The 21,256-nt window shown below is 46.1% G+C and overlaps 1 protein-coding gene across 2 annotated transcripts in view; it reads right to left on the bottom strand.

Annotated features, from left to right (window-relative positions):
- The window catches only part of KIF26B (kinesin family member 26B), a 427,084-nt gene that overhangs the window by 18,711 nt on the left and 387,117 nt on the right, over positions 1-21,256 (bottom strand). For both annotated transcript variants that reach the window (XM_031438497.2, XM_064477251.1), the window contains 2 exons: positions 5,383-5,545; positions 964-4,372 (listed from right to left, as the gene is read on the bottom strand). In XM_031438497.2, the coding sequence (XP_031294357.2) occupies positions 964-4,372; positions 5,383-5,545 (3,572 nt within the window). The remainder of the gene's footprint in view (positions 1-963; positions 4,373-5,382; positions 5,546-21,256) is intronic.

The raw sequence follows: 21,256 nt of genomic DNA, 5'->3' as shown, positions 1-21,256 counted from the left end.
ACGCTCAGTTCAACCAAGGTGCAGAACTGCATGTGGGGCTCTGCGGGAGATCACTTCGTTACAAAATGCATCCTGTGCTAAAGAATGAGTAAGGACAAGTTCTCTGAAATCCATTTAAGAGCAAAGATGAATCAGCAAAATTCTCAAGGAGCTTAAGTTGTCCTTGGTTCCTTTTGTCTTCTCTCTCTGTCCCTCTCTCTCCTTACTGACCTTTCACCTCACCTACCGCGTGGCTACCTGGGCCATCAGCTCTGACCTAAGTCCTCTTCTCCTTGGCCATCATTACTGTCACCTGTCCCCCAAACTCCAATTAATAGGTCACTAGGCTTTATACATTAGTTCCTCGGGAGTATTTATTTGCCTTTTGATAGGAGATTCCTGGAAATGGCAAAGACTTCCTCTAAAAGCATGTATTTCTGCACCACGGTGTGTGTGTCTGTGTACCTGTGGAATATTTCAGACCTGTGGCCAGTGTGCACATGTGACTGTAAGTGTGTTTGAGGCGGGGGTGTGTGTATAGGAAGGGCTTCCCCAACTGTACTTCAATAAGACAACGTGTGCCTTGTCCAATTCCCAGAGAGTGGCTGCCAGGGTCGGGGGCATCTCTGGGTCATCAAGGTAGCTACCCTGACCTAATCCCTCAGGTGGTTCTAAGCAGCAGTATTCTTGGTCCTTGAGCAGAGGAACCCAGGTCTCTGGGCCCGAGGTTGGGGGAGGGTGGGTACCCATGCAGGAAGGGGCCGCTTCTTTTCCCCCCACAGCTGGTGAGCATGGAGCCGGGCCCCTGGTGCCCTGGAGCGCCCTGCCTTCTCCCGGCTCTAAGACCGAAGGGCATTCACAGCCTGAAGGTGTCGTGATGCCCGTCGTTGGGTTTTGACAGTGAAGCCCTCCATGGCTCTGGTGATGGGTGGTGGGAAAAGGGGAGCCAGGGCGCCGATGCCCGCGGCCGGGGCCCGCACCTACCTGAGTTAGCGCGTTTTTTCGGGGCTTTGAGGCTGCGGCAGCGCCCGCCCACGGAGCTGCTGTTCTCGCTCATGGAGTCCTGGGCGGACGACGCGCTGCCGGTGGCCTCGCTGTCGCGCATCATGCTCTCGTAGCCGCTGCTGCCGCCGCTGTGGTAGAAGAGCGCCGTCTTGCCCATGGCGGGCGGGAGCTCCCCGCTCAGCACGCTGCTGTTGTCGCTGCCGTGGCCGCTGCTGCAGCGGTGGGGCCTGCGCGGCGGCGTGATCTTGCTGTAGGGCGAGGGCAGCGGGGCGCCGGGCCCCGGGCGCTCGTCGGCGGGGGCCGCGCGCTCCTCCGCCTCGGGCCCCGCGCGCCCCGGCAGCCCCCGCGGGCCCGCACCGCCCTGCAGCAGCTCCGAGATGCGCCCGTTCACCGCCCGCAGCGGCAGCTTGGACGCCAGGCCCGAGCCCCTGCTCCGGCTCAGCGACTGCGTGGACCAGGACATGGGCTTCCCGCCGGGGGGCGGGCCGGAGCTCTGGCCCACCGCCTGCGGCAGGGACTTGGTGGAGAAGCTCAGGGTCTTGGTGGTGGAGGTGGACAAGCTGCGCGCCTTGGGGCTGGCCAGGAGCAGCTTGCTCACGGCGGAGATCTTGGACTGGCTGGCCTTGGGCGAGGCCCCCGCCGACTGCGTGGGGCCGGGGTTGGTGGGCGAGGCCCCGGCGCTGCGGCCCGGGCTCCTCCCGGTGCGGGGCATGGTGCTGTCCTTGCCCGCGAGCAGCCGGGAGCTCATGGAGGACAGGCTCTCGGCCCTCTCCAGCGAGAGGCATTCGTAGTGGCTGACCGTTGTCCTGCCGAGTGAGTTGGTCCTGCTGGCCAGCTGCTCCAGTTTGGCACTGAAGAGCTTGCTGCTGCTACTGGCATCCTTCATCTTGCTGCTTGGCTCATCCGTGAAGCTGGCCAAGAAGGGTGCAGGTTGGTTCAAGGGGCTGCTGGAGCTGCTGCTGCAGGTGCTATGCTGGGGGCTGGCCCGGTTCTTCTGGTCCAAGCTGGACTTTCGGACTGGGGGCAGTGGGGGAGTCCCTTTGGGCCGAGCCAGGACACAGTGCTTGGGTGATGCCACCTTCCTCTCCAGGGTGGCCTTGGAGGGCTGGGTGCCGGAAGCCAAGCCGATGCCGTTGGTCTCTGCAGTGCAGTGGTAGAAGAGGCCGTCCAGCTCCTCCTGCCTGCTGGCTTTCTGAAAAGCCCTGGGAAGGCTGCTTGACTTCAGGCTTTTGTTAAGATGCACAGGGCTCTGGACAGCCACACTGGGCAGGGCCATCTCACAGCCATCCACCACCCTCCTGAAGTTGTCAGCTGCGGGAGAGGCAGATACCTCACCGCTGCTGCTGCTCAGCCTGTCGCCTGGGCTGGCCTTCCTGTCCTGTTCTGCTCTGGCCTCAGGCTTTGGGGGGCCTGTGGCAGTCTCATACCTAATCCCTTCTTCACTGGGATAAGCATTCTCTTTTTTTACCTCCTCTTCTCGTTTCAGCCAGGGGTCCTCAAATTTCATCTCTTTCTTTGCATTGGTTTCCTTGCTCTCCTGGGACTGGGCTGCTCTGGGGACTGAGCTAACAGTAGCAATGGACGCCTCAGGCTCTTGGATGTTCCGGGGACTCATGGCGATGCAGGGGTAAACTGTAATGTTGGTCTTCATGGGGATGTACCCTTCGTAGCTGCTCAGACTGGCCGTGTTAGAGATGGTGACCATGGCCTTGCCCAGGGTGGAAATCTTGCAGCCTTTGATGGGGGTTGCTTTGTTGAAAGAGTCTTCCCCCATTTCAGACAAGATGAGCAAATTGTCAGGGCCTGCCCTGGGCTTCTCTCGACATACCACACCGGTGTTCTGGATGCTGCTGACAAACTCCGAGGCTGGGGGGTCTGCCATTGCCTCCCCATGCCCGAAACACGCCTGAGCGATGAAACTATGGCAGGGCTGCTCGCCGTCACTGCCTGTGCTCATCTCACTCAGCCAGGAGCTGATGGAGGAACGCCTGCTTCCTGCCTCCCGGGCCTTCTCGTCCAGGTTCAGCTTCGGGAGGGGCAAGAATTGGGTGATACTGACCTCGGAGACTGGAGCCACGTTGGAGTAGCACTCCAGGTCCTCACTGATGCTGCCGATGATGCTGACGGGCCGGGAGCCCGAGGCCAAGGCCTGCACAGAGCAGTCGCTGTTGAAGCTGATGATGCTGGTGGGGCGGCCGCTGTCCAGGACCCCGCTGATGGTTAACTCCTCCACCAGGGTGAACACCAGTTCGTCCTCACCGTTCAGTTCCAGGGGCTGCTGCACTGTCAACATCGTGGTGCTCAGTATCTCCTTCTTCGAATCTGGAGAAGTTGCTGCCTGATGTTCGTCATCGACAGGGGTTTCTGGGAACCCTTTGCTCCCAGCAGACATGGATTTCTTCAAAACCTGGGGGCTCATTCCAACCGGGGGTGTACGTACCTCGGGCTGCAGCAGGGACTCAGTAGAGACCATGCCGGAATCCTTGCTCAAGGTTGGCAGTGGGGCTGGAGAAGGCAGGACACCCTTCTGGGTGTAGACTTTGCATCTCTGGGAAGGAGAGCTGGCTGGCTTGTACTCTGAGGTCTTGGACAGGCTGGCGATGCCCAGCCTCGGGGAGCCCATTGGCCTGGGCTTGCCTTCTACAAAGCCACAGGAGTTCAGGCTTTCTCGGCTGCTTTGGAGGCTGGGGCTCTGCACGAGCTGGGAAGAACTGTGCTGGCTGCTGCTGCCAGGGATGCTCCTGGGCGAAGCAGGGGTGGGGCTGCTGGTAAGCAGTGCGGCAGGGACGGGGGAATGATTCCTCTGCACCTTGGAGGCCGGGGGCTCAGCGCCTTCTCTGTTGGTCAGTGGGTCATCTGACCCGTCATCTTCTTTATCAGACTCACAGAGCAGGCCCGCCCCAGCTGCCTGGCTTAATGGGAGACTCTTGCTTGCCTGCTCTTCCCCAAACTGGGCGGGCAGCTCTTCAAAAGGGAACTTGCTGGGCTCCTCGCTGCCGTCGATGCAATCCAGTCTCTCCTGCAGCTCGGCGAATGTGTTGCACTTCAAGCAGTCTCTTTCTGACTTGCTGGCCGCGGCCTCTCCGGCCTCCGTGGACCGGCTGTCGGCCCTGGTCTTCTGCAGGGCTGGCACGATAGGGACAAAGTCTGGGGGCCCCTCGTTGTCGGTGAGCTCCTTGTCAGAGAGGGCCGTGCCGTTCGGCCCAATGTAGATGACTGTGTCACAGGACTGCTCGCTGCTGGAGGAGTAGTCGGGGTCACTGGACAGGTGGGGGATCGGGAAGTCTGATTCCCCCGCGGCCCTGGCGTGGAAGGGTCTCAGCTGGGTGGGCCTGCGCATTCTGCCTTCCTCACAGGAGCTTTCCCCGCCAGAGGAGCTTGATGTGTACTGTGAGTGAGAGGAAGACAGTTAGTGTGGGCGCCTCTTCCAAGACAGCAAGCCTGACATCCTGGGGTGACTGGTGGAGGCCCTCGGCTCAACACAGGCTGTCCAGACTCCGGTGGGCCTCCCTGCACAGGGGTTGTTCCCCGAGGTGTGCCAGGCCAGGCGCCCGCGCTTTGTATGACATGGCCTCTTACTCGAAGCATAACCTCTACGAGGCTGCCCATGAAAGGGGTGACCAGCCCATGCCTCTTCTGACGGCCTGAGGACCAAGGGAGGGATCACCAGCTTGGCACAACCAAGACATTTGTGACAACTTGTGCCACACGGAACACTGCTTGGAAAGATGTGTTTTTGACGAAAACAAAACAAAACAAAAACAAAAACGAAAAGGAAGGGGGAAAAGCCCCATACATCACCAGCTGACCATAGGCCAGAGTGACCACAATCATGATTATTTTCTCAAACATTCTTGTCATGCCGCCACTGTCCTGGCTTTGCCCTGGCCTGAGGAAATGAGCCCAGTGGTTTCTAGAGGACTCAGCATCCACCAGAAACTACTGAATTAACATGGCCAAACCCAGCAGCCTGAAACTGCCTCTCGGAAATGCAGGGGCAGTAGGGCCACCTGAGAAAGGAGTTCACAGTCCTCTTTGGGTGAATCAGTTGAAGGGCCAAGGTAGGCAAGAGATAAATTATGAATATTTCCTGTCCCTCCAAAATTTTCCACCTCAAAGTAGCAATCCATTGTATCTCAAGTGGATCAAGCACTCCCTGTTAGGGGGGCCCAGGCTGGACAACCAGGAGCAGCACCAGCTGTAGGGAGGGGAAGTGGCTTCTGTATCGGCCAGGGGCTCCTGCCCCAAGGAGAAGGCTGAGCCAAGCCATCAGCAGCCCCACTCACTGGGCCCCTGGTGCTTGGGGATTAGAAGTATTGATTCAGCTCTTTCTGACTCAGTTCCCAGGCAGGGCTCGGAAAGCTACTTCATCCTCCGCATCCCTTGCAAGCTCCTTACCTTCGTTTTCTTCTTCTTCATCCTCAAGACTCTCGAGGCGATCTGGATGGTGGACAGGGTTTCGGCGTAGTTCCCGGCGGCGGCCGAGATGTGCGCAATCATGGTGGTGCGGCAGTTGACGTTCCCCAGGGACTCCCGCAGCAGCATGGTGAGCTTGCTTTCTCTGCCAACAAAGTGAATTAAGGCTGCATTAGTGGGCCATGCTTCACTTTGGCTGTCATGGTAGGACTTCAGGCCTCTACATGGCTTCTTGAGGGCAGTGGGGTGTCTTTTTCTTTTTTCTTTTTAATGGCGTACTAATTAACATCTTCTACACAGGGCTATTTGTAGTTGGCAGCTGAGCAAGTGCTTCTAACCCCAAGGACAGAATTCACGCAAAACACCTCCCTTGGCACAACGTGTCCTGGCTGTGATGAGGTAGTCCTGTGTGTCTGTGTGTGTGCATATGACATTGCACATAATGAGACCTGGGAATAGAAATCAGATGACAGGAGGGACAGAGGAGGGCCCTATGACCAGTGATTTGGCATGCTATCTGCACACCTGGCCCTTCTCTGCAAGTTTCTGCACCAGGCATCTGTGCAACAAAAAGCACTTTGCCAGCCATGAACTTGCATTGAGGATCTATGTGTTTATAGTACATGCAAGGTTTCTTTTGCCAAGGAGTTGCCCCTTTATTGCCATTGTCTCTTAACTCATATTTGCATACAGTAAGGATTAAAAAAGAGATAACCCTATTCCTGATTATAACTGAGGAAAAACAGACAGGTTCAAGCACTCACTCAATCAGCAACAGAATGTAGAACTTTCTAGAAGGGCCTCCTGTAGGGACTTTGCAGGTGCTGTGTCGGGCCAGTGTCCTAAGTGGTGATAATTAGGTCCAGGAATTTACGAATAGTGTTTCTAGGCTTTTCAAAAAATGACCAAAAAAAAAAAAAAAAACAAAACCCCAGCAAATTTCTTCTGTATAGCACAGGGAACTATATTCAGTATCTTGTAATAACCTTTAATGAAGAAATATGAAAATGAATATATGTATGTATATGCATGACTGGGACATTGTGCTGCACACCAGAAACTGACACTACTTGTACTGTACTTCAGATAAAAAAAAAAAAAGATTCGGTGGAACAACTCGTGTTTCTTTTTTCCATTCCTATATATGTCCCAACATTCTTCCTGCTTTGCTTTTAACAGGTTTCTGCTTACATCATCATCAATTCTCGTCCTCTCAACTCTGCCAGATGTCATGTCATCTCTGGAGCCTTCCCTGATCCTGTAGGCTGAGGTTATTCCTTTGCTTCCCACGCCCTGAGTTGTGTTTATTTTGTCAGGTGAGAGGGGTTTGTCCTCGTGTCTGTGTCCCCATCAGGCTGTCAGTCAGCCCCCTCCCTGCAGAGCTCCCTGGAGAGGGATCGTCCAGCTCAGCCAACTCGGTGTGAGATGCAGGCTCCTGTCAGCAGAGATTAGACATCGGAGACAGGAAATCACTTCACATGTGACCTGCATCAGGCCTTCAGGGAGGAGAGACTGGTGTAAGAGCAATGGTTTTCCCTTTCCATCTGGCACCAATTAAGGTGTCAGTTCAGAGATATGGGCTCACTATGGCTCAGTTCCAGGGCAATTTAAAAATATATCAAGGTTTCCCTTCAAGCAAAATAATCAGTGATAAAAGTGGTGGAAGGAGAATGCTATGGACTGAATGTTTATGTCTTCCCCAAATTCATATGTTGAAAGCTAATGCCCCAAGTGATGGTATCTGGAGGTCAGACCTTTGGGAGGTGATTAGGTCTTGAGGGTGGAGCCCACATGAGTGGGATTAGTGCCCTTATAAAAGAGGCCCCAGAGAGCTCTTTTGCCCCTTCTGCCATGTGAGGACATAGTGAGAAGCTGGCTGCCTATGAATCAGGAATGGGCTCTCACCAGACGCAAATCCACTGGCACCTTGATCTTAGCTTTCCAGCCTCTAGAACCATGAGAAATAAATGACTGTTGTCCAAGCCCCTCAGTCTATGGTGTTCGGTTATGGCAGCCTGAACTGACTTGGACATAAAATTAAGTGGAGTGTGGAGGAGGAGCCCTCCAGCCCCAGCTCCTGGGTCTGAACATTTAACTTCCTTCCAAATGTCTATCAGGTGTGTCATGGACACCACCAGAGCTGACAATCAGATCAAGGAGCCCCATTCCTGGTGTATATTCTCAGCAGAGACACTGCACCTGGATGAGTCTAGGGCTTCGTCTTTCATTTGGGAAGTGGAAGATAGATTCCATTAGTGTTAAATTGCAATCATATATGGTTAATTATTATTACTGGTGATAGTTATTTCTATTACGTCTCCATGAACACTGACTTAGTGAATGCTGAGCCATGCTCCTAGGGGAGGTACATGGTTAAGGTTCCTGAGAACCTCTGGTCACAATAGTTCATTGATCAAACAATACATAATCTTGTTTTATGTGCATTTCTGTTTAAAGACACCATCATGTCTATTGCTTATAAATAATGAATTATATGTACTTTCTTTATAACAAAACACTAGCTGAAAAGGGTTCAACATTTCCCTGACCCTGGGTAATGATGACTCAGGGTTTTGAGCCTCACAATATTGTCCACTACACCTTAAAAAAAATCACAGTCATTTCATGAATCCACAAATACAGCCTGTTTCCACAGCTTCTTCATGTGCTTTCGATGTTACCTTAGTACTTTCCGGAGCCTGATGTATATACATCAGTGAAGTTCCTCTGCCTTTTTCTGGATGTACCATATTGTTGATTCATTAACACTGAACTCACACCAACAGCACTATGCCATGCCTGAATGAAGCTTATCTAACACATATTTTCTCTGTAAAGCACATCACAGCCTTGCCCAAAGGAACACTAGACAGCACTGCAGCCCTACGCCTGGGGGGCTGCTTTAAACAGTGAAATCACCAACAAAAGCCCAGCAAGACAAAAAATGTAGCACTAAATAGACTGCAAAAAGGACCGTTATTTACATGAAGAGAGCTGAAACACGAAGGCAGAGCAGTTGCCCTGTCCAGTCTCTCAGCTGGGAACACGTGCATTGGGTGGCTCAAAGTTTTCGCTACTAAGCAAGTCTGCAAATGACAGGAAAAGTATGGATTTTTGAACATCATTTACAATATGGAATCTGCAAATGACTCCGAGACTGTACGGTGACATTCCTAACGCTGCGTACGCCTTGTTAACCAATTACACTCTGCTGCAGGCACACCCCACTTACTTCTCCATGTGACCTGGTAAAGGCCCCAGGAAAAGACACCGAGGACAGAAAAAACAGATGTAACATTGTTCTGTCAAACTGTTTGCCCTGTGTAGTCCCACATGATTCCCCATTCACAAGTCAACCATAGGACAATTTTATTTTTTTAAGTCCACATGGTTGGAAGAAGCCAGGACATGTGTGTTGCTTGGCAACCAGCATTTTTGCTCTCCTTTGGAAAGCCAGTAAAACTGCCAGCAAGACTCTTTCACATGGGCCTCTCTAGACTCTAAAACATACCTTATGGGAGTGAAAGATGGTAGCTATAAAGCTTTGTTGTTGTTTTTTTCCCCACACCTCATCATGATCCTTTAACTCCGAACAAAGGCAATTAAGTTGGAGAGAGAAGGTGAAAGAAGGGACAAGGTACTAAAGGCTGCAAACTGTAGGTTTAATTCAGTGTCTCTGGCAGGAAAATAAAAAGATTCAAAGGACTTTCTAGGGCAACAGGCAGCACAAACTCAGTCTGCACCCTCTGTATCAAGACCAAGGCGAGAAGAAGAGGAGAACACAGGTCAGAGCTGCTGGCCACTGAGCCCCAGGGGCCAGGATTTAGACTCAGGGAGCCATGTGGGAGGGACAGGTTGGGCAGGAGAGGAAAGGACTAGAGACAGAGCAGAGCTGACTGGGGTCTGGGATGAACCATGCCACTCTGTCAGGTAGCTGTGTGTTGTGCACACATATTCCATCTCCATACCACCCCAACTGCACATGCCTTTAAAAATGATTTTTGGAAAAATATCTTGCTCTTTAAAATAAGTCAACCTTTTATTAGACATAGCAAGAGGACACAAAAAAGAATGAGATAATGAATACACTTTAATTAACAATATTAATTGTAAAAGATCATGAAAGAACACATAGTACTTTGGGGCAGGGGCTGACAAACTAAGGCCTAAATCTGGCCCACCGCCTGTCTTTGTAAATAAAGTTTTATTGGAATACAGCTACACTGATTTGTTAACATATTGTCACTGACTGCTTTGGCACTACAACAGCAGAGTTGAGTAATTGTCACAGAGTTCCATATGGCCCCTTAAAGACACAGATATTTGCTACTTCTTGTCCTTTATAGAAAAAGTCAGTTGACCTGTGCTCTAGAGTAATGACACAACGTGGTTTCATTCCAGAAAGAGTTATCAACCAAAGCACAAAGGTATATCTTTCCTTACTATTCAATAATCTCTTTCTGAGAGCCTCTCTCCAGGGAGGGAGACACACATGCACACACACCTTATCCTATCATCTGTTAAAGCTAATGACAGAAGAACAAATCGAAAGCATGCACATGGTAAGGAAAGACCCTCAAGGCTGGAGGGAGTCCCCACCATCACTGTAAGTCCCTGATGGCGAGGAACACCCAGACCACAACAGTCATAGCACAGCTCTGTATCCTTGGCTGGGATTCTCCTACATGGCAGGCATCCAGGGATATATCTGCCTGAGGTCCCCAAAACACCCAATGGAATGCTAAATTCCCTTCTGAAAGGACAGTCTGGAATCTGTAGTTCATTGTCTGTTGACCCCCCGAGCTGAGGAACTCTCCCAAACTGGTAAGTTGGTACAGGGCTACCACTGAAATAAGATGTCCAAAGTCACACATTTAGAGTGTTGGCCGGGTAATTTCATAAGAAAAAAGTTCATTCCTTTCATGAGAGCTTCTCTAGAAAGAAGAGGAAGAACTCTGGAGGTAGAAAGAAAGGCATCTATTGAACATGTGCTTTGTAAGGAGAAGAAGGTAGTGAGCTCCGAATCGCCAAGTTGGACAACCTAACAACAGCAGTGTGGGGCGGCCCTTGTCCCAGTCCCGCTTCTGGTGAGAGAGAACCGCAGATGTTCCACTCAGACCTGGGCCTGTTTCAAAACTGTGCCACCTTCAGTGCAAACACAGTGAGGACACACAGAAAAGCAAGATGAAGATGGGCCACTTTATTTACATTAATTCTTATTAAAAGAAAGGAAAGGAGCTTAGTTAACTGAGAAAATGAATTCAGCTCCAAGACCATTTGCAAGAGAAAGCTTCCCGTGAGCAGCAGACAAATAAATCATAAACACATACACACGTGCCCACCCAGGCGTACACACAGGCTCTTTTTTTTTTTGGTGCTTTTTTTTGTTTGCTTGTTTGTTTGTTTTTTAAGCAACACACCATTAGTTTTTAAGAATGGAAACCACACATGTACAGAATTCTTACAGGTGTCAGATACTCATCAAGATACAACCAATAGTTTTATGCCAAGAAAACATCAGTAACCCTCACACTGTTAAGGATATGACCCTGGAACTCCATTGCATTCTAGTAACTATCCCATTTTCTACCCACTTTACCTGTAAACTGCCAGAATGTACTGTAGAGCCCCAAACAGAGAGCGTGAGACGCAAGAGTTGCCAGGTATCGAGACAGATCCAAGAGGTCTGCTCTCTCAGCTTTAGCCCCCAAACCCCAGGCCCCTGCATCCACCCACTGACCACCAGGGAGGATGACAGTGAAAAGAAAGAAAGAACAGAAAGGAAAAGAAAGACAAGAGGCAGGATAAAATCATAAACTTGGCCTAGTTTTTGGCTACCCTACACCCTCCTTCCTACTGACCCTGCCTCCTTCCCATTCACAACTTCACAGACATTCCCACATTTTGGAGAAGACTTTACATGCCTTCTTGTTGGGGAAGCTGTCTGTTCTAGGGGAGCAGCCTTTTCTTAGTAATGTTCCCCTCAGAGACGCCAACATTTTAGGGCATGAATTTTCTGGGTTCTGGTACTAGAGAAGAACCCAAAGCTTGGTACAAGCCAAGCTCTCATAATGGCATTTTCAAAAGGAGTTACATGAGGTCAAAGGGCTCTGCTCGGTTTCAGAGATTACTCCATTTGGGCTGCAAATGGCATCAGTAGGTCCCTGTCGTGAGATGCTGGGAAGGAGAGTGTGTAACCCTGGCAATCTTGATAGAGAAGCCCAGTTCCCGGGTCTTTCAATGACAGTGACTCTGGCTTGCAGAATAAAGCACTGGCAAAAATAGCTCGTGTCTGGCATGTGTGTTACAGGTACGTCTGCAAGCCCTGGCATTTAGCAGAGGGGGAGATGGTGAGTCTGCTCATCAGAGGAAAGCTTAGAAGAGGACCCTGCAGAGAACCACCCACTACCAGCTGAAGGACCAGACTTCGTGATCCAACAGATGTGCCACCCGATATGAGTTCATGCCTTACTTAACCTAAGATCCCCTGTTGGTAGAGGTCCTAAGAGCAGTCAAGGTTAACCTAATTGTTCCCCACAGAGCTCTTAATTAAACCCTACAGAACCCTTAACACAAACAGCACCATTCTGAGATGCCTCTGATGCAGGGCAAACATGGGGAGCTGTGTTCTTCCCCATGCCATCCTGGTTATCTGGGGCTGGCCCCATGGTGACTTGACAACTTTTGTGGCAGTGCCCAATGAGAGGCCGGGGAGCAGTGATGGTGCCCAACAGAGCCCCTATTCTGGGTGAAGCAGCAGTTGCTCTCAGGAAGACAGCATGATGAGCACTCACAAGAGCTCCCTGAGGGACATCAGAAAGTGTCTGGATAGAAATACAGTTTACATCAACTAGAGACTTTACATTCTAGGTCTGGGTTGGGACCAGTGAATTCTGAGTTATGACTTTAATCACTTAGCACTGTACCCATAGGAAGATGAAGCCTATGGAAATGTGGGCTGCATGAATCCATCTGATCCTGGATATCAGTGTTCTATTTAACTGAGTAGGATAAGATTCACAGTAATTCAGCCCACTTCATGAGACAGACCAGCTGTAAACAGTGAATAGTCTCAGAATATTTTTAAAGAATTGTATAATGTAACTTGAATTTATAGCTAACATAAAGTTTCAAGTTAAAATCCTAACTCATCTGCTTCGATCTCACTTAATGAGATACATTTGCAATTACTAAAGTGGTTATAAAACATGGGTTCACTTACATAAATTAAAATGTTTTTCATGAAAACTTTTTTACATTTTTCTCTTGGTTAACAACTCATTCTTCCTTATCTAGAGCAAGAAAAAACTTCCATGCCAGTCTAGTTGTTGATCACTCAATTAGTAGAATCTGAATTACTCTAGGTATTCTAAATCTAAGCTCTACTCAGAAAAACACACATTCATTTGCAGGCAGTAGCACTCAGGTATGACATATGACATTTTAAAAGTAATTCATGTAATATGAATCACAATACAGAAAGTCCACTGATTCTAGGGTAGAATTCTTAGCTAAGGTTGCAAAATAGGTACAAACTTCCAGTTATAAAATAAGTAAGTTATGAGGATGTAAGGTATGGCATAGTGAATACAATATTATAATACTATATTGCATATTTGAAAGTTGCTGAGAGTAGATACTCAAAGTTTTTATCACAAGAAAAAAACATTTTGTTAACTTATGGTGATGGATGTTAACTAGACTTATTGTGGTGATTATTTTGCAACATACACAAATATCAAATCATTATGTTATATACCTGAAACATATACTTCAATAAAAATGTTTGAGAATAAAAGAAAAAAGAAAAATAATTGTAGAACTATAGAGTATTAGAGATGAAAAGATTCTTAGGGGTCACTGTATTTCCTAATAAAAGGACTGTCATGTTACAGGTGATCTGCTCTCTGCCAGAATTTTTTTTTTTAATGGAGGTACTGGGGATCAAATCCAGGACCTCATGCATGCTAAGCATGCGCTCTCTCACTGAGTTACATCCACCTCCCAACCAGAATATTTTTAATGACTGAGAACTTACCATCTCCCAGGGAAGCCTGTGTAATATTTTTGAATAGCCTCAATTATTAGAAAGCTTTGTGTTATACTGAACTTAAATCTTCATTATGCTCCTAACCTACGGGCATTCATTCTGGTTTCTAGGGGCACACAGGGTAGGAAGAATCCTTTTGCACATGCTGGCCCTTCACATTTTAAAAGACATTATCATGTCCTCCTTAAATGTTCTCTTGCTTGGGAATATTCCCATTTTCTTTCCATTGCTCTTCAAATAACTGGTTGGTCGTGCAAGCTCACACTAAGCCCCCTACCACGTACCACATTATTTAGCACTTCCTCTTCACCCAGACTTGTCTTGACTCCTATGTAGTAAAGAATATGGCTTGGCGCAAAGAGAGGTCTAGCCTTTGCCCTCAGCTTCTGGGAAGTAATCTGTATTGTACCTGCTGGGGCTATCTTTGTGTAGGGTGGGGACTGGCCTCACCAGACGTCAGGGCCACACCCAATAGTCTCAGGGTAGGGGCTGGCCAAGCCAGAAAGATCAACTATGATCTTTCATAGGTCAGAGGCTTTGGATCCTTCTGTATCGGGTCAACCTGGAGACCAAGTTCAACCACATTGGAAATCAATCAATCAATCATGTCTACATAATGAAGCCCCAGTAAAAACTCTACACCCCAAAGCCCAGTGCATATTGTCACATGACACCAAGAGGGTAATGCGTTCTGTCTCCACGGGAGAAGACAATGGAAGCTTCATGATGGGAACCCTCCCAAACTCTGCCCTCTGCATCTCTTCCTTTGGATAATCTTTATCTGTATCTTTTCTTTGTAATCAAATATAGCTGTGAGTACTTTCAGTGAGTCTCAGAGCCTTCTAGTTAATTATCGAATCTGAAGGCTCTTTGGGGAACCCTCTAAACTTGCAGCTGGTGTCAGAAGTGAGAGCAGTCTTGTGGGCTCTTCCTCTAATTTTGTAGTTGGACCTAACTCCTTGTAGTTGGTGTCAGAAGTCTTGGGCAGACTTGGCAGTTTGAGGACTGTGCCAGCAAACCTCACAGTTTGATTAACTTCAGGTAGCTCTTTTCAACAAGAGCCTAAGAAACTGAGGGCAGGAACTATGCTTTTATTTTCATCTTTCTTTTTATACTGACCTTTCTTAACAGTAACTAGGACAATGTTTATGACTTATTAGCTCCAGAACAGAAGAGAAAAGATCCTATATTTATTTTTACTTAGTTTAGCATAATCAAGGGCTAGGAATGTCATCACTTTGATGAAAAGCAAAATAAAACAGTAACAATAACTTTAGAAGGCAAATTAGTAGACCTCACAGGCAAACAGAAAGTAATAGGTCCATAGGTTTCCCCTGAATTAACAGACTGCCGAAAATTGTGTATGTTAATGAAGTTTAAGATGCTATAAAGGGGTGCTTAATGGTTTATTAAGCACTTACTGAACTCTGCAGACTGGTCTGTATAGATGCATGCTCATTAATTAATCCACCTGCAGGACAAGATTAGGAGTAATAATAACGGTTTTATTGTTACTGCAATTTAGAATGTAAATACTACTCTGACATTTTTCACATTATCTGAAGTTTTACTTCCTTTTAAAAATTTATTTGGTCCCAGCCATTATCATTAATTACTGATGCTTTGCAGCAGACATCTCTATAGCCCTGTCACTTTTTGTAGAGCTTCTACAGTGGTTTATGACAGCTTTACTAGGGGAGAGATAAGGAAATACCTCAATTATGTTGCATTATGGCCATTACACATCTTTTGAGTAAAGATGAGCTCATTGACTTTTAGAAACTTTGCTGTTCTTCAGCTTTAAATCATCCTCAGGTTTAGGAGTATGTGTTAATTCCAATGCCAGAGATCTCTGCAGTAATCCAAAAGAGAGTTAGGCGCTGACGGACAATAGAGATGCAGTCAAGAGTCACGTTGTCATAGTAACTCAGAGCCTCTCTCATGATTTCTGCTCATCCCTGTTCTTCTCCATGGGTTTTTAAAGAATTGTCAAGAAGACAGAAAATGAAGGTTGCCAATGGAATTCTTGATATAATAAAATCCTATTCTTGTCTAGTGCCTCCTCTCAAATTTTTCCCTCTGTCTTCCCACCACACCATCCCCCAACCTCCTGGATCACCTTATGATAAACATATTTTTAGAACATTCCTATGCTTTTCTATGAATTTTAATGTTTATTTCAGGTAGGAAACCTACATGAACGTTATGTTTGATGTGGCATTTTGATGATGCCTCTTTCTATAGCTCAGTCTGTGATCGCCCTTTGGGGTTGACATTAGAACTGTGCAGAATCTGGGCTTTGAAAATCTGCAAGTGTATTTAGAGTAATTTCAAAAGAAATGTGTTTACCAAAAAAGGCAGGGAAACATCTGGAAGGATCTCATCTACTTTTTTAACCCCTCCTTAAGCAAGACACTAAGATGACAGAACAATGTGGGTACTAGGTGAATTATGAGGCTTTTATTTTCCAGATCTGGAAACCCAGATGAGTCCCTCTACTACCACATTCCTCGGAAAGGCTAGAAAGAGGTTTAATGATATTAGACAGAGAGTCTGGACTTGACAATTTTACTGGATTACAATCATGACTATTTCCATTCTCCAGAGTTCAATTTAGCCAATTCCATGCTTTCTCTTTATCAAAATAAAATAAACAGAGAAAATGCAAATATGAGCCCTAGCAGTCATTTCATTCACTTGACTGTGTTCTAATCCTGTGCACACAAAAAAAGGAGGTCTAATCTCTCTCTGCTCAATCAGACTGCATATCAGTGGGCACCCCTGTAGGATAACCTTCCAAGAAAGATGACATAAGCTGGCTCGTTGTGCGAAGCCATGGTACAGAGTATCACCCTGTCGGGAAGGATTCAGATCAGTTTTTCAGAGGATGGACTAGATGATTAAATGTGTCCTTCCTGTGATCTCAAGCTCATAGCTCTCCCTGTGCAATGGATTTCTTTGAAGGTAGCAGCATGGAGCGTAAGACAGGATTCTGACTGTCAAGGTCAGAACAAGCTGTTCGTGCCCTCTCCTTCCACCCTTACTCCCTACTCCTAACCACTGGCCTTTCCAAGGGCCACAGGTATCAGGTGGGGATACTGAAAGTAGTTCCAGCAGGAAGGGTGAAGCTCCATTGCCACAGAGCCCATCACCCATTGAGATGGGAACTGTTGGGTGCTCACACTATGGGCTGCAGACCAGCAAGACCATAGTTCTGATCCATTTCTTATTTCATTGACTGACAGTCTAGGAGGCCTCCTCCTTATCATATAAAAGATGACAATAAAGATAATTTGGTGGTTTTGAACCTGGAGTTGGGCATCCCAGTGAGGAGGAAGCTGCAGAATATCCTAAGATGCCTTTCTGCTCTGTGGACTCTGGCCGTCCCACTCTAGTCACTGCTCCTTGAACAAGTGTGGACTTTTGTGCTTCTCCTGCATCTGTGTTCATCCTAGGTTTTCAGCCTGGAATGACCTTTACTTTACTCTCTGTCTGTAGACATTCTTCCACATCCGGCTCAATCCACTGCCCCACTAATTATTCAGGAAATAAAAATGAAAAGTCTAACAGTACTAGCAACCAGGGACTTGTGTCCTTACAAATCACCTGCCTTTCCTTTTCTTCTTTTTCACTGTGGTAAATATCCATAACACAAAACCCACTATTTTAACCACTTTAAAATGTATGGTTCAGCTGAATAATATTCCACTGTGTGCTATACCATCCTGCGTTGTCCATTCATCTCCTGATGGACACTTGCACTGTTGCCATCTCTTGGCTACTGTGGAGAATGCCCCTATGAATGTGTGTGTACACCTGTTTGTCCAAGTCGCTGCTTTTAATCCTCTTGAGTATACACCTAAGAGTGGAGGTGCTGGATCATATGGCAATACTGTTTAACTTTTTGAGGAACTGCCAAACTATTTTCCACAGTGGCTGCACCATTTTATGTCCCCTGCAGCAATGTGCAAAGGTTCCAATTTCTACACATCCTTGCCAACACTCATATTCCTTTTTTTGCTAACAGACTTCCTAACAGATGTGAAGCGGTATTTCCTTGTGGTTTTATTTGCACTTCTCCAATGACTAATGATGTAGAACATCTTTTCCTGAGCTTATTGGCCATTAGTATATCTTTGGAGAAATGTCTATTTAAGTCCCCTGCCCATTTTTGAACTGAATTTTTGTAGTTTAATTGTTGTTGTTGAACTGTAGGAATTCTTTATATATTCTGGGTATTACTCCTACATTAGATTTATGATTAGCAAATATTTTCTCCCATTCTGTGGGTTGTTTTTCAATTTTTTGACAGTGTCCTTTGATGCACAGAAGTACCATTTCATTTTTTGGTTACCCTTTATCAGTCTTAGATTTTAACTAACATTTTTTGGACTTCTGTGGTTCAAAAGCCTTCCAATATTTGGTTTTCCTGTGATAAGCCTGCCAGTAAGAGTGACCAAAGATTGCCTAAGCTATTCTGTGCTTAAGATATTTGTCCAGTCTGGTCCTTGTTACTTGCAGACCACTAACCAGGCACCAGCTGGGGAAAATTTGAGACTATTGTTAAGCACATGTGCCATGGAGTGCCCAGGGATAAAATTCCTTTGGAAACAAGAATAACCAACTTTAAGGACCATGATGAGGGCAACTCTGCTAGAATGCCTTCTGGGTATCACATGTGGTTTAAAGAAACATGATTCCACAGTCTTCACAAAACGTACCAATTGAATTGGCTCCTGGCACAAAGACCAGTGCTTAGTAATTGGAAGGAATTAAAAGGAAATTAAGTTTAAGAATGGTTCCCATTACTGGTCCAAGTCTGAGAAAAGATTTTACACGGAGGCCACAATTTATACATTTAATAGTATAAGAGAGATCCATGAAATCTTATTGGGGAATGACATGAAGGAATTATGCATTTCTTGAAAAAGAATTAAGAAAGATTTGAGTTTTCTAGTGATATTTATTTTGTCTAAAAAAGAAGAGCTATTGTGGCACAAATTCTGCATCATTTAAGTTCATCATTTAATCACAAATAATTACTCATTTTTTTACATGGGATAAATGTGGTTTGAATTCAGAGTCTAATCATTGTCATTCCAGCAAGATCCCCAACTGGGCAGTTTCTCAAAGTCCTGCCAGTGACAAGAGGCTTGCAAATTAGGATTCAGTCACATTTTCCTATGCCACGTCTTTGCTTCCCCCTCCCACTTTTTTTTTTTTTTTTAAATTTTCAAAACATCTCAGTGGTTTCCTAAAGTTCTATGAAAGGCTCCCAGCAGGTTAGATAGATGGTCCAAATTCCACTAACAATGCCTGCTTCTTGGAGAACTGCATAAGAGGGGCAGAGATTATTTCTAATAGTGCCCAGCAAAGAGTGGCCTTTCTATAAATATTTAAGTAACTATCTAATGAGTACCCCTCCATCAAAAGACGTCTCTGCCAGCTTCCTACCCTGCATAACTTTCAAAGCATCACCTTTGCTTTTTTCCTCATAGGAGCCATAGTCAACATAAAACCAAGGCAGATAACATTGCCTTGGACTAGGATGGGTGCCAAATTCTAAGTACAAGGCTCACAGTCTCACCTACGTACGGCAGAGATGTAATAGAAGAGAACAAATCTGACTCCTGTTAGATCTGTTCCTTTGGCTTTAACCCTGTGCTCTGTTTCCTGGGCTTAGTTATGCTGGTTCTGCACCTTTTGTAAAAGAATGTTGCCTATAGGCTAAAATATACAGGACAGCCCATTCTCAAGGCTCTGACCTTTAAGGGTATAATACTTTCCCATTCATATAAAGATTAAAAAATTGCAGAATAGAAAATAACACTTGTTTTGCTTGAGATTTACAGGGACACCATGACCTGACCCACATGGACAGCTGCAAGGACAAAGGATTCTGACACTAAGAAGTTTGCAACAACCAACCACACTCCCTCCCCTTTCTAGTATAAAAAGAGCATGAATTCTGACTAGGGGAAGATGTGTTTCCAGGACATTAGTCCGCCATCTTCTTGGTCTGCCAGCTTTCCGAATAAAGTTGTTATTCCTTGCCCCAGCAGCTCGTCTCCCAGTTTATTGGACTGCCATGCAGTAAGCAGAATGAGTTTGGACTCGGGAACAGAGAGACTCTTTCGGCCCCTCTAAGTTCTAGAGCACAGGTCCAGCTCAGTCTTTAAGAGTAGACCACAGGAGAGACATTTACACCAAGGTTACCGTCAGGCCTCTCCTGAGGAATGTGTACAACAATGTTCCCCAAAGAGGAACAGTCAGAACCACCAAAACACCCTCAATCTGAATCAAGATTATGGCCAAATCAAGTCAGGTCAGTCTGCAAACCGCATCTCTGTTACAACCCAGGGCTCTTTTTAGATTGATACTGTACAGCACAAAGGTTTCAAAAGTGAAATACTTTTGGTCTCAGCAGGACATATGGATTAAAAGGACTGATAAAGCCAGCCTGCAGAGTCAAGTTCAATACATTTGGCATGTAGGAAAGATGTTCCAAAATAGCAACAAGGGGTCAACTGCTTGCAGTTAAGTCTCAGCAGAGGAAGCAGCTTCCTGTGTGGTGGGATTCTGTAAGGTCTTGTTACAAAGAGACTGCCCCATCCTCATTTTTTGCACCAATACACAGGAAGTCTTAGCCAAGCAAATATGCTGTTTTGGGGTAGTTTATCCAGTAAGTATGTATTAAGAACCTAGGATACAGGGAGGCCCTCTGCTGGCCCTGGAATTGCAAACACAAATGAGGCATGGCCTTTGCTCTATAGGGCTGTGGTTAGGCTGAACATAGGTCCTGGTTTGCCCAGAAAAGTCTCAGTGTATGCCTACAATCCTGCATTTGTCTGGTTACTTTTGTCTTGGATTTTTTGTTTTTTAAAAAAAAAACTAAGTATTATTATTAAGATTTTAAAAATGAGACGGGAAGAGTTGGGCAGACTTTCACACTCTACTTCCATGGTCCCATCTTATAACATGTGTGATACATACAGGGAACGGAGTTCACACTTTAAGACATAATGTCCCTACTAAAATGCAGAGACCTGTGCTGAAATGTAACTGTGATTGGTTATTGCACACCCGTAACTGCTAACTGTGCTCAAACACGGTTCTACCTATACCCAGAGAAATACAAACTGTGGTTGTCAAATTTAGCAAAATTTATATATAGTAGAGTTAGAGTAACTGAACTACAAAAATTTTGTTGTAAAGCTTATGTTAAATAAAAAAATGATTTCATTGAGTGGGTAAGCAGTTCTCTCCGCTGCCTGTCATCAACTGGATTTGAAATATGTATTTTGGACTTTGAGCTTTAAAGAACTAGCTTAAATTATATGAAATTCCTGACATCATACTTTATGAATCTACCTAAGTGTCCAACAAAAAAGTATTGGAGTTTTGGAAACAGGTCTTCTAAGTTTTGACTGCACTTTGTTCAAAATAAAGCCACAAATCTATGACCAAGTACTCAACAAATGAAACACAGAAACCTCGGCCTCTGAAGCTTGTAAAGAGTTGCAATTATTAAAGAAAACAAAATTTGCAAACAGAGAGGATCTGAAACATATCCTTGCAAAAGCAAGGAAAGAACTAAATGAATATCAAGACAGCAAGAAATAAACAATATAAAAGATTAAGTTCTGAAATTCTATAATTGTGCTCTAAAGCTGACTTGGGGGAAGATCTGCTGAAACTTTAACACAGAACATTCTTACTGAATTGAGAAACTTATTCGACTGAAGCAAACTTGTAGTTGGTTGTGGTGTACATAAATTCTTAATAATTTTCCAACAAACTGTGATA

This window comes from Camelus dromedarius, chromosome 21 (assembly GCF_036321535.1).
Source record: "Camelus dromedarius isolate mCamDro1 chromosome 21, mCamDro1.pat, whole genome shotgun sequence".
Taxonomy (NCBI): Eukaryota; Metazoa; Chordata; class Mammalia; order Artiodactyla; family Camelidae; genus Camelus; species Camelus dromedarius.
This window is presented reverse-complemented; position numbering and strand designations above follow the sequence as displayed.